We start from the raw sequence: 13,915 nt of genomic DNA, 5'->3' as shown, positions 1-13,915 counted from the left end.
TCTGTCGTGACGTCAGCGTATCACGTGGTGTGACGTCACCATACCACGTGGTCTGCACGGCGTGCAACCGCAGCCGATGGCGCGAGCTGGACCCCCGTCTCTCCTCTGTCGTGACGTCAGCGTATCACGTGGTGTGACGTAGCATTCCACATTCTTTACACGAAAATTGCGGACAAAAAGGCACGCTAGACCATATAATATGGCAATGCGCCGATTCCCCAGGCGCCGGCATTAACATTGATAGTAGAGAAGCCTGGGAGGTTTGGCTGCGGAGCGGAGATCCCACCGTTCAGCGGCACGCGACCAGCCTGGCGGCTGAGGCCGTGAAGAGTGCTTGTAACCTCACCTGACCTCAGCCTGCGGAGCCCTCCTGACCCGCTCCCCGGCCTGCGTGCCGGGGGCGGGAGATGAGGGGCTCCTTTTCGGTGGAAATAGAGTTTTCATTCATTCATTCATACACGGCGTGTAACCGTCACGAAGGGCTGTGGTTTACCTCTAGCAATATGCTTCGCATAAAAACTGCACGGTAAGCGCTCCTCCCACGTCTTCTGTGCGCTCCGCCGGGGTGGTTTAGTGGTAAGACGCCCGATTACTGTGCTGGAGCACCCGGGTTCGAACCCGATCTCGGTGGCTGCGTTTCGATGGAGGCGAAACGAAGAGGCGTCCGTGTGCTGTGCGATGTCAGCGCACGTGAAAGATCACCAGGTGGTCGAAATTACTCCGTCGCCCTCCACTACGGCTCCTCTTTCTCTCTTTCCACTTTCACTCCCACCTTCCTCCCTTCCCTTACGGCGCGGTTGAGGTGTCCACAGAAAACAAGTGAGACAGTTACCCCGCTTTTCCCTTCCTATAAATCAATCAATCCCCCGTCTGCCGTGCTGTGTGCCGTACGGTCTGCAGACTGGTCTTCCCCGTCTTCCCCGGAACGCGTGCCGGGTGCGGGGAAGAGGATGCCCATTTCCGATGGAAATAAAATTTGAAGGACGCTTAAGCTTCGCCTTCAAGAGTGGAACGCGATAGCGTTATTGCACCTCGTCGAGAAAAGGTATTAAACGCAAGGATATTGGGGCATCCTCGCACCAGTACCTGCGCGGCCCGAAGGGGAGAAGCGGGTGAGCGAAGATAGTGATCTAAAGAAAGGAAAGACGCTTGATTCTACAACCCGTGAGGGTGCACGGCGAAACGTCAGGGGCGAGTGGCGCGCCACGTGTTGGGGCAGCGCCGCACATTGCGAGGAGGGGTTCTTCTGTGTTTGCCACAAGATGGCTCTGCATGTGCGCAGAGCGCAGAAGAAATGTAGCGGAAACGTACTTCGCTACTCGTGTAACTGCGACTTCTGTAAGTAACATGCTCATAATTACCGATATACACCGCAGTATAACGTTCTACGGCACGTTTCTAAGGCAACACCGCATTCACTAGAAGCGCTTTTGTACCGCTTTTAAGCATCGAACTCGTGGCTGAGTCATTCTACTTCCGGCCACTGGCGTGTTCGGACGCAGGATCATGGGCTCCACCGGAGCAGCGATAGCGGCCCAGGCTGGCCGCGGTAACAGGTCCGATGTAAGTGAAGATAGTGAATATCAGATTGTTTTGCCACAGCTGCCCACAGGACGTGTTGCTTTAAACACGGTTTTTTTGCATGGTGACGTTCGAGCTAGGCCCTACCGCGTAGAAGATTTTCGGGATGCACTCGCCGAGACCGACGCGCTCGCCGAGGTTGTAGCCTTGGGGGCGTATCAAGTTTATCACGTGTGGGCTGTCACCTTCAAGACTGCTGAAGCCACGAAGCGTATTGTGACTTTGAAAGAGCTGAAAGTAAAGGGACGACGGTGTGTTATTATCGACCCTCAAGACCAGCAAGTCCGACTCAGATTACATTGGATGATACACGGTGTCGCAGACGAGGACATTCGCACGGCTTTTGCCGCATTCGGGAAGGTGACGGAGGTCACTCGAGAACGGTGGCGCGTCCAGGGCGTCAGAGAGAAAGGCTCGACAACGAGGTCAGTACTTCTCAAGTTGAAGGCCGGGATGAAGGCAGACGACCTGCCCCATCAAATAAGGGTAGCAGGTGAGCTGGCCCTCGTCGTCGTTCCCGGAAGACCTATGCAGTGCCTACGTTGCCATGGTTGTGGCCATGTACGACGCGAGTGCAAAGTACCGCGTTGTTCTTGCTGCCGACGCTTTGGACACACGGAAGTTGATTGTGTCCGCACCTACGCTGCGGCAACAGTGCCCGCTCTGAGAGAGGAGACGCCTGAAGATGTAATGGATGTTGTCGAGGCCGAGGAAGCAGCAAAGGGAAGCGAAGACGCTGGAACCTCTGCGGCATCCGTCAATGTGGAAGCACCGAACATCACCGGCAAATAGGCGGGTGATGACACAGGAAAACAAGAGTCGGCAGCCTGGGTGCCAGTGGCGTCTGCGAACGCGAACGCACCCCTTCAAGACGCAGGTTCCTTGGAGCCTGCGACGAAGGTGACCATTGCTACGGGAAACGGCGGTCGGTCAACGAGCGCCGGCAGCGCACCTAAACGCCTCCATACAAAGGCAGGAGACGGGAGCGAACAGCAGACCCTTAAGAACGACGATGAGCCGCCTATGAAAGCGACCCTGAACAGGAGACCTCCTTTCAAGCAACGGCCCAACATCGCGGCGGACAGGAGGGCCGAGGAAAAGCCACCCTTGCAGCAAGTCGAGCCCGTAAATGATGATGGAGGTGGGCATGCTGGAAACGTCTAGCGCCATGCTAGACGTGAAAGGTAAGCGTCATGCTCCCGGCCTCCTTCTAATGCATGATTATGGCGATGGACCAGAGTCTGAACGTTGCAACGCTCAACGTACGAGGGTTGGCTGGTAGAAGGAAGCAAAGCCAAATACTTCGCCTTTTAACAGAGCAAAACATAGACGTGCTAGCAGTACAAGAAACTAAAGTGGAGGGAGAGGAGGAGACAGGGAGCATGGCGCAGCGTTTCACGTCGCGGTACGAAGTGGCTGTTAGTCACGCAGTGGGCACGTCGGCTGGGTGCCTTCTTGTCAAACGGTTGCCAGGACTTATAGTGCAGGCCGTGATTTCGTCTACGTGCGGACGGTTGATTGTTTGTGACCTGGTTTTGCATAGCAGTGAATGGCGCATTCTCTGCGTTTATGCACCAAATGCAGCTGACGACAGGCTAATTTTCCTTAAAAACATCGAACGATACTTAGATTCAACAAGGCAGCTGATAATTATGGGTGACTTCAACTGTGTTTTAAGCGCCCGAGACAAAACCTCTAACCGCCCCTTTAAAGATGGAAGCACCGATTGTTTGTTGCAGATGATTGCAGAGTTTTCATTAGAGGATGTTGCTGAGTGCTTGGAAGGAGCACGCAGCGTGCAGTACACCCATTTTCAGAGTTCTAGTCATGCTCGACTTGACCGAATTTATGTATCGTTGAATGTGATAACGAAGTGTAAAAATTATTCTGTTATCCCAATGTCATTCTCCGATCATTGTCTGGTAAAATGCACTATAGGAGCTAGAAGCCCAAGCAAAAGTTTTGTGTGGGACTTTTGGAAGCTGAATTCCAAACTTTTAGAAGACGATAACTTAATCGAAATTATTGTACAGAAGCTAAATGAAATAAATAAACGACCTAACAGCAGCATTGGGGAGCAATGGGAACTGTGCAAGCAAGAAATTAAAATGAAAGCGATAGAAAGAGCCAGCTGTGTTCGCCATAACGAAAAGCGAGAAGAAGCAGGCCTAAGATCAACATTCAAGAAGTTAATAGCGCAGGAGTGTAAGGAGCCGGGGGTTTACAAAGAGGACATCAGAAAGATAAAGAAGAAAATAGAATTATTAGACGAGGACCGATATCGAGGCGCGCTCGTTCGCGCCAGGGCCGAAAGATGGGTCGCCGGCGAGACGCCCACTAAGCGCGCTCTGGGTCTTGAAAAAGCACAGGCTCATCGAAATGACATAACTGAAGTAGAATGGAATGGAAGCCTCGTGACAGATAAGAACGACATAGCACGTGCATTCTTCGACTATTATCAGGAGCTGTTTGCTTTTCGGGACATGAAGTTGGAGACGTTTAAGCAGGTGTTTCTTCCCTCCTTGCCACGACTGGATGCCACCACAAGAGAAAAGTTAGAGCAGCCGATTTCTGAGGACGAGGTTGAAAGCGCCATTGATAATCTGAACCCAGGAAAGTCGCCTGGGCCGGATGGTTTGAGCGCAGCCTTTTATAAAGCATTCAAGCTAGATCTGTCCCCATTGTTAGCTGCAGTATTTAACGATGCCTATGAACTTGGTGCACTCCCTCCTTCGTTCGCATCCTCACATACAGTGTTAATTCCTAAGTCAAACCAAACAGAGAAACTAAAATTTGTGACGTCATACAGGCCTATTTCTTTAACAAATGTGGATTACAAAATACTGATGAAAGTTCTGGCAGCCAGGCTACAGACAGTAATAAAACATATCGTTGGTTCCCACCAGACGTGTGGTATAAAGGGCCGGTCTATTATAACAAATATTCATAAGGCGAGGTGCGTGCTGGAATGTTGTGACGTTGCTTGCGCGAGGGTCGCGCTTCTTCAGCTCGACCTAGAAAAGGCGTTTGACTGTGTTCCACATGATGCATTGTTTGCAATATTGGATTATATCAATGTCGGTTCTATTATCAGAGAGGGCGTAGCCCTGGCGTACCGAAACTGCACAACGCGATTGATTGTTAATAAAGTATTAGGGGAACCCATAAATGTGCGGCGATCGGTACGTCAGGGTTGTCCCCTCAGCCCTCTTCTATTCTGCATTTATATCGAAACTTTATGCCTGTCTATTATGCAAAATCCATCTGTTCAGGGCTTTCAACTGTACAAGTCTGAGGTCAAACTTTTGGCGTACGCTGATGATGTGGCAGTGTTTTGTGCGAACAAAGAAAGTATTTGCGCCGCAGTTGAAGTTGTGAAAGATTTTAGTGCGACCACAGGAAGTCCAGTAAACTGGGGAAAGTGTCTTGGCTTCTGGCACGGGGCGTGGACATCAACGCCTGACTCTTTTGCCAACGTTACATGGGTTACAACACCCGTGAAGTATTTGGGTGTACCTCTAGAATTCTATGAAGACAGCAAGCCATTTTGGCGAGCCCAAGTTCAGGAAATACGGGAGAAGGCTGACAAGTGGAAAGGAGTGCCGCTGTCTATCTTTGCACGAGCCACTGTGTGTAATCTATTTTTTGTTGCCAAGGTGTGGTACGTCATGCAAGCACTTCATTGTTCTAGGTTGAGTGTTCAAAAGCTACACCGAATCTTTGCTGTGTTTGTATGGGCATCAAGCTGGGAAAGATGTAGTCGGGATAACCTGTTCCGGCCAATTAAAGACGGAGGTCTCGGGCTTGCTCACTTATTTGTGCGCCAGCTTGTAAACAGATTTATTTTCTTTCGCGACGTTACCGACCCCTTTTTGCGCACTGTGTGCCAAGTGAGGCTTGCGCGGGCGTTGCCCAATTTCGTTGTTGCTACGGAAAGCATGCCAGGGCGTCTTTCTAGTTTTTTCAAAGAGATTGTCAGCAGTGTTCGAATTCTGTCATCTCGCTTCTCGACAGAATACTTACGTTCAGTGAAAAAGAAGAACCTGTATAAAGCTGTTTGTGACGACTTTTTCCCTGTTCCTGTGTACAGAGCCTTGTATAGCGGCCGTCTAGGTCAAGACGTACTGAAGCGGGTCAAAAGAATGCCAGTTTCTCCTGGGGTAAAGACGTTTTTCTTTAAGTTACATACAGGAACATTATCGGTACAAACTTCTTTTGAAAGCAAGGGCTTTTATCTGCCATGGGGTTCACTTTGCTTAATATGTAAACAGCCAGAGACAATAGACCATGTATTTCTGCACTGTTGGGAGGGCGTCTATTTTTGGGACGTGCTGCAACGAACTGTTAAAAAAGAATTACCATTAGACTCATACGGGATTAGATTCCTGCCAACTGAAAATAATGATGGGATTCCACTTGATACGGTTATGCTAATAGGCCTGCACAGTCTATGGCGGTCCAGAATGGCGGGTTTTCACTGTGACCCTGACGCCCGCCCTGCAAGGCTCTACTTCCGCGATAGTATACACGCATTGGTTGAAATGCACAAATTGAAGACCACTGTGCCAGACTGGATTTTAAGAGTCGAACCACTATGCGAGCTGAAGGAATTTTAACTTGACAAAGGCAACTCGTATGAGCCTGCCGGCTTCTGTATTAAGTGTCATGCTTGTGGTAACCGCTCTGCTGTGAGCATTTGATTGTAGCGCGTTTTTGTTGGTTTTGTTGTGTGTTGGTGATGACCGGAAATAAAGAAAAAAAAAACAAACTCGTGGCTGAGTGGTAGGGTCTCCGTCTCACACTCCGGAGACCCTGGTTCGATTCCCACCCAGCCCATCTTGGAAGTTGCTTTTTATTTATGAAGTGCACGCCGGGATTTATCGCTCACGACCAACACCGCCAACGACACCGGCTTTTCTGCGACACGAGCTCCTTAACGCTACCACGTTAAAAAAGTTGTACAACCAACCAACTGCCGCAGCCGCAACACCAGTATGCCTCAGCGGCTAATTTTTTATCTGTTGTAGGCCGTCATTGCACCCGCCACTGCTTAGGCGGTGGACGACGGCTGTTGCAGCGATGCGTCTTTCTCTTGAAAGACGTCTTTTTTTAGAGAAGGAAAGAAAAATCTTTCCTTCTCTACTTTCTCTCTTCTGTCCGCGGAGGTGGCTTGCCCCGCAGGGGTGGTGCAGTGGTAAGACGCCCGACTGCTGTGCCGGAGTACCCGGGTTCGAACCCGACCTCAGTGGCTGCATTTCGATGGAGGCGAAACGAAGAGGCATCCGTGTGCTGCTGTGCGATGTCAGCGCACGTTAAAGATCCCCAGGTGGTCGAAATTTCTCCGTAGCCCTCCACTACGGCTCCTGTTTCTCTCTTTCCACTTTCATTCCCACCTTCCTCCCATCCCTTACGGCGAGGTTGCGGTGTCCACAGAAAACAAGTGAGACAGTTACCCCACCTTTCCCTTCCTATGAATAAATCAATAAATTAGGCAGCGGAGGTGGCTCAGCTACAGAGCCAGTAGCAGGCCAGTGCATTTTCATTTACTTCTTCCTACAGCCACAACAACAACAAGCCAAAATAAACCAAGCTCACGCTACGTATATGCTGGCATAGGAGAGCTGAGCCACTGTCAATTTTTTTTCTTACACTGCGTACGGTATCTGGCGCTGTGTAACACGTGTTCGTTGAAGGACGCTCTGGAGGTGTATGCATGACTTGGCTTCCAGTTCATGGGCCATGGCAGGTGGATACAAAAGGGGCTTCACGTTACAAAAGAGATACAAGAGGGGCTTCGCGCTTCTGACCTGAAGCTATGTCTGAAGAACTAGCCCTCCATTTCATGTTGTACAAAACAGGCACTGGCCTCCCCTCCCAAGCCATACCAGTCGTTGCCCTCGCCCCTCCCTCAAGCCACGTCATCCGCTTGTCCTTCCTTATTTTGCCACTGAAATCGCTGATAGAAACTTTCTGGAATGTGTCTCCATCTCCTGCTGCACTGCGGTGCAACTCAAGACAAAATATAGCCGACGCCTATGTATCGTTCACTCAACGTCGCGCTTCTCATGGTGGTGTTGAGCGCTCGTAGCCGTGCAGCCCTTATCCATGTCCATGTCTATCGCTTTTCTCTGCCGCACGTGAAGACGCTTTCTCGAACGCCGGAGCTTTCCATAGGGCCCGTATTCCGAGTTTGGGTCATTATTGGTGTGTCGCTATCTCACGCGACCTCGAGTCATGTGATTGGTCAAAACGCCGAAACCGGGTGTTGCCAGCTTTTTCCGGTTCCGTAGTGACAATACCCTGTTCCGGCGTTTCGACCAATCAGATGACTCGAGGCCACGTGAGATAGCGACACTTCGATAACGATGCAAACTCGGAATACGTTAGACGAACGAAATAGTGCGAACAGCGAGCAGCGCGCTCGTGAGTCCTAGGCCCTACATGGTCCTACAATCACATGGAAGACTTTAGGCACTCGGTATTTCCCCCTTCTGTGAGTCCTGCCCTTCAAGCGGCCCTTACGGCAGAGAACTACGCAGCGGAATGCAGCGACAAACGCGTCACAGGAGCAAGCCGCGTCGCACCTGCCGGATGGCGTTTCCAGCCTCCGTAACTGAAGCCGCGCGGGATGCACTTCCTGACCACACGGATGCGGAAGAAATGTCTCCCCATGCGTCGAAGAAGGAGCTTCCACAAGAAGTGATGGCGTCTGCCTTCTCGCTGATGATTACGCGCTCTGATCTGGCTACCCTTAACGAGGGCCGTTGGCTCAACGACAACGTAATCAACTTTTACCTTGCCATGATCACGGAGCGCTCCAAGAAACGAGGGGCTCTCCGCGTTTACGCGTTCAGTACCTTCTTTTACACCAAACTGAAATGCTGCGGTTACTGCGGAGTGAGTCGCTGGACGCGGAAGGTGGATATCTTCACTTATGATATCCTTTTGTTTCCCCTTCACTTGGATACACACTGGTCGCTCGCAGTGGTGAACTTTCGTACTCTGGAATTGACGGTATACGACAGCCTCGGCCCCTACCGTGTGAACCCCGAGTGCGTAGACACATTGGCGGAGTACTTGGAGATGGAGAGCCGCAAGAGCAACGGCGACATTGACTGGGACGGCTGGAACTGCTCTCCGCGTCGGGATTTGCCGCTACAAGAGAACAACAGCGACTGTGGCGTGTTTTTGTGCCAATACGCTGAGTGCCTCTCCCGGGATGCGGTCATTTCTTTTAGGCAGCAGGACATGCCGTACTTCCGCGAGCGCATTATGTACGAAATTTTGCACCGCAGACTGCTTCGATGGGTGAGAGATACTTATCACAACGGTGCATACCGTGCATCTAAATTTAGTGCACGACAGTTGAAATGAAATTTGTGAATTCATGCGCGTTCTTTGTTCTTCATAACAGCTGTCTTTTATACTTGTAGTGCGTTTCGATGTTCAGTGTGCTTGTCCTAATGATTGCTTATTTTTTGTGCACTATGCTGTCCTCCCAGTACGCACAACGAAAGTTGTACTATTAAGTGAACTTTAGTAACTCAGAATGTCGAAATCAGTGTGCAGAACGCTCGAGTCGGCCGCCTTTCGTTGGTTCTGAGGAACCGAGCAGTGAATTGTGTGTTCATTTTCACTGGGTGCCTCAACCAAGCCGTGAGTGAAGGAAATGGGAGTGGTAATACCAAGACCGACTGAAATACAGACCTGCACAAAAAACCGGGTCCTATGGGACCTCGTGCGCCAACTTTCGTTACCTTTCTCGTCGTTGAGGGCGCTCGGTTGACCTGTTCGTCTGTCATTTTCATCATCATCAAATCACAAATTAATATAAACAAACTGTACCCAAATTAAAAAAAAAAAGATCTTTTCCCAGGTTATACTTCTAAAATTTTGCCTTTTTGTATTTTAGCGGCCAGTGTTTATCTTTACGATGTTTTTCTCTCGCTAGAAGACATACTGTGATTCCGCTTTGAGCGACGGCACTGCAGTTACTCACTGCACATGCGCAGAACAGGTGCTTGTGCATTACAGCGTGGACAGATAAATAAACTATAACGACGAAGAAAAATGACAGACCTAATAGACCCTTCTTATTGACAGGTTTACAGTAGCGCCAGGTTAACCGTAGTGTTCGTTCCCTAGCGGCGAAGGCTATGAACTAGAAGGTGCGCGCTGGAGCAGTGCTATCTGTGCAGGTCTGTATTTCAGTCGGTCTTGGGTAATACCATGGTGTAGTGTTCAGCGTCCCAGTGTTCCATATGAGAGAGACCCCAGTGTGGAGTGATCTGGTAGAATTTGGCCACTTTGAGTGCTTCAACGTGCACAGGGGTTTGGCATTGTTTTCATATCCCGAATTTCCACTCAATATTCACTGTTGTTAAACTATTTTACTAACCATCTTATATTGTTTTGCATTTTCTCCTGTACTGTTTGCCTCGTAATACTTTGCGCTAGCCGTTTTGTTCCGCAAGGCTTATTTGCATTCAATATCCTCAGCCACGTTATGCGTTCGTTTTATTTCGTGATATTCTGTGTTTGGTGGGACTGCTTTTTATAGTTGAATCTTTTTAACTGTGCTGTGTACTCACAGCCGCAGTGTGGGTGATTGTGTAGCACTTTTGCACTGTGGCATGATGTTTATGATTGCATCAGGTTTATGATTTGCTAATAAAACCTAAGGAAACACAAATTTGGTTATTCATTGTGGAGATAAACAATGGCCACCACGTCACGTTCAGGTACGTGCTGTCACAATGATCTGTAATGCTTCTTTGATTACAATGAAAGCCACGAACACGTGATTCCAACTTGCGTACGGCTTAAAATATCGGCTGGTCAATATCGATGCGTTACAGTCTGTGAAGGTACGGGCTCATTGTGCATGATTAATACAAATACATATCGAACCACATGTCTAAATTTCTTTGCTGGTATCACGCTGGGCGTGGCGGGATTTGACAGTTGTTGTTATGGCTGTAGGAAGAAGGAAAAGAAAATGCACGAGCCTGCTACTGGCTCTGTAGCTGGGCCACCTCCGCTGCCTCGTTGTTGTAGCTCTAATAAGAAAAATAAACTCACGGGCCTGCTACTGGCTCTGTAGCTGAGCCACCTCCGCTGCCTTGTGCGGATACCGCGCAGTCAGAAGAGAGAAAGTACCCCGCCGGGGTGGCGCAGTGGTTACGACGCTCGACTACTGTTCCCAAGGACGCGGGATCGAATCCCGGCCTCGGCGGCAGCTTTTCGGTGCAGGCGAAAAGCAAGGCGTCCGTGTGCTGTGCGATGTCAGCGCACGTTAAAGAACCCCAGGTGGTCGAAATTTCCGGAGTCCTCCACTACGGCGTCTCTCATAGCCTGAGTTGCTTTGGGACGTTAAACCCCACAAACCAACCAACCAGAAGAGAGAAAGTAGAGAAGAAAGAAAAATAATAGGGAGATAAAGACGCGCGCCGCAACGGCCGTCGTCCACCACCTAAGCTGTGGCGGGTGCCATGACTGCCTACAACCGATAAAAATTAGGTAGCTGGCTAGCCCCCGCCGCAAGCGGTGTTGACCTACCATTCCAACCCCGTAGGGCCAGGAACAGCCACCCTTCACCACCTCACCTTACCCCGGGATTTGGTAGTGGAGCATTTCTCCGCGTCCTCAGTATAAGCTTGGCAGGGGAGCATTTCTCCACATCCTCAGTAGAAGCTTAGTTGCATCGCCGCCGTAAAGTTGTATTAAGGCGAAAGCATTTATTGGCTCATACTCTCGTGGATAAATTGTCGCGCTTTTGCGGCGGCTGTCGCGTGGCGTTCCTTGACGCGCGTTCAAGTGTGGGATTGCATATGGAAGGAACGCTAGACAAGATGAGACTTCTGAAGGAAAGGCGCAGTTTCTGTCACACTTTGACAACTGTGCGTTTAGATGGGACGCCATCGCTTCTGCTGCGTGGCGTTTCTTGGCGAGCGTTCAAGCGTGGGATTGCAGATGGCACGAACGCTAGACAAGACTTTTCAGGCTTTCGCCTCTCACTACTTTGATCACTAAAGTCCCTCGTAATTGGTTTTTTTTTTCAAGGATGAAGTGAGCTGTTCAGACATTTTTTTACCTGCTACGTTTCCCTGCAGGTAGTGTTCATATCTCTCACACGCAAACGCTTTGCCAAAAGTAGCCACGCTTGATGTCTTGCCCTGTTAGAATGTTTTAAGGCGAAAGTTGTTGCGGCTGTAGGAAGAAGGAAATGAAAACGCACGGGCCAGCTACTGGCGCTGTAGCTGAGCCACCTCCACTGCCTCGTTCGGACAGGAGAAAAATTACGAGGGATTTTAGCGACTAAAGTTTTGAAAGGCGAAAGCATGAGAAGGCCGAGGTGGCGCAGTGGTTACGGCACTCGAATACTGTTTCCAAGGGTGCGGGATCGAATCCCGGCCTCGGCGGCCGCTTTTCGATGGAAGCGAAAAGCAAGGCGCCCGTGTGCTGTGCTATGTCAGTGCACGTTAAAGAACCCCAAGTGGTCGAAATTTCCGGAGTCCTCCACTACGGCGTCTCTCATAGCCTGAGTCACTTTGGGATGTTAAACCCCACAAACCAAACTAAACCATCATCTTGTCTAGCGTTCCTGCCATCTGCAATGCCACACTTGAACGCGCGTCAAGGAACGCCACGTGACAGCCGCCGAAAAGGCGGGACACACTTGTCCACTACAGTATGAGCCATCAAAAGACTTCCGCCTTAAAATTAGGGTGTCTCTGAAAGCTACCCTTCATATCCTATAATTTGCCTCCCATCGTTAGCCTCTAGTCGGCAATCGTTGCAGTGCTACTTATAATTATAATTGGTTTACAGGAAAGGAAAGACGCAGTATCTATCAAACTTTCTCCGGCAAGTGTGTTTGGACAGTACACCATCGCTCCAGTCGGGTGGCATTCCTTGGCGCGCTTTCAAATGTGGCATTGCAGATGGCAGGGACGCATTCCGCCTCGGCCAATCCGAATTCCGCATAAGCGGGACACACTTTGCCCACGACAGCATTGGTTGGTTGGTTCATAGGAAGGGAAAGGCGCAGTATCTGTCACACTTGCTCTGTGGACACCTGAACCGCGCCGTAAGGGAAGGGAGGAAGGTGGGAGTGAAAGTGTATAGAGAGAAAGGGGGCTGTAGTGGAGGGCTACGAAGTAATTTCGACCACCTGGGGATTTTTAACGTGCGCTGACATCGCACAGCACACGGACGCCACTTCGTTTCGCCTCCATCGAAACGCAGCCGCCGAGGCCGGGATTCGATCCCGGGAACTCCGGCACAGTAGTCGGGCGTCTTACCACTGCACCACCCCGGCGGGGCATCAGACTGATTTATAGGAAGGAGAAGGCACGGTAACTGTCTTGTTTTCGGTGGACACCTGAAGGGAAGGGAGGAGGTGGGAGTGAAAGTGGAAAAGGAGAAAGAGGAGCCGTAGTGGAGGGCCACGGAGTAAGGGATCATTAACGGGCGCTAGCATCGCACAGCACACGGATGCCTCTTCGTTTCGCCTCCATCGAAACGCAGCCGCCGAGGTCGGGTTCGAACCCGGGTACACGCACAGCATGAGAAATTAAAGGCTCTCGCCTTAAAACAGAGAAGAAAGAAAAAGAAGAAGGAGAGAAAGGCGGGCATCACAACAGCCGTTGTCCACCACCGGAGCTGTGGCAGGTGCAATGACGGCCTACAACAGATAAGAATTGGTGGTAGGCTGGCCCCCGCCACAAGCGGCGGTGACCTACTTGTCCCTTCCCCACAACGGTGGTGGTGGTTGGTAAAACTTTTTTTTTTTTTTTTTTTTATTAGCAAATAAATGGTTACAGAGAGGAGTTTGGATTAGAGACCTATCGGTCTCCTCCCCTCATAATACTAGGTGGAGCCCCTATTCCGGGACCTCATTGGCAAGCAACGCCGCCCGTGTCCGTTGAACCAAGGCCTTTTGAGCCTTGAGGTTTTGACAGCCGAGCAAGGCCGCCTCCCAGTCCTCTCTAGTTGGATTGGGGTTGTGGGGAATGGAGGGGTTTGACTGGCACGCCCAGACTATGTGGAAGGTGTCAACCGCCTCCCCACGGTACTGGTACGCACCATCAAAGGACGGGTTGAAATGTTTAAGCACCGCTGGGCACAGTACAGTATTGATAAAATTTTTGATGAGGAGGCGCTCGTCAGCGCGATCCATTCTCTTACAAGGGGCTGGGTAGCGCCTGTGCTCCTCCTTGAAGTAATCGGTGATGTCTTTGAATGTAAGGGCCAGAATGTCTAATTGGGAGAGAGTGCGCGGGCGGCCTGATTGGCCGGTTCGTTTCCCTTGAGTCCCTGGTGACCGGGTGCC

The 13,915-nt window shown here is 50.5% G+C and overlaps 1 protein-coding gene across 1 annotated transcript; it reads left to right on the top strand.

The window, feature by feature from the left end:
* Positions 1-8,172: 8,172 nt before the first annotated feature.
* On the top strand, positions 8,173-11,747 carry LOC146179083 (sentrin-specific protease 1-like). Its single transcript, XM_084580106.1, has 2 exons — positions 8,173-8,889; positions 11,694-11,747. Exons 1-2 carry the CDS (start codon positions 8,173-8,175, stop codon positions 11,745-11,747), a joined length of 771 nt encoding a protein of 256 aa, XP_084436232.1.
* Positions 11,748-13,915: the final 2,168 nt, after the last annotated feature.

Source organism: Amblyomma maculatum, chromosome 9, assembly GCF_055883805.1.
Source record: "Amblyomma maculatum isolate TAMU_Amacu chromosome 9, ASM5588380v1, whole genome shotgun sequence".
Taxonomy (NCBI): domain Eukaryota; kingdom Metazoa; phylum Arthropoda; class Arachnida; order Ixodida; family Ixodidae; genus Amblyomma; species Amblyomma maculatum.
This window is presented reverse-complemented; position numbering and strand designations above follow the sequence as displayed.

Bases quoted from the DNA above. Each gene is read 5' to 3' on its own strand.
- LOC146179083 (XM_084580106.1), top strand. From the start codon at position 8,173: ATGGCGTTTCCAGCCTCCGTAACTGAAGCCGCGCGGGATGCACTTCCT. The intron at 8,890-11,693 runs GTGAGAGATACT...GTTTCCCTGCAG, and splicing joins ACCGCAGACTGCTTCGATGG to GTAGTGTTCATATCTCTCAC.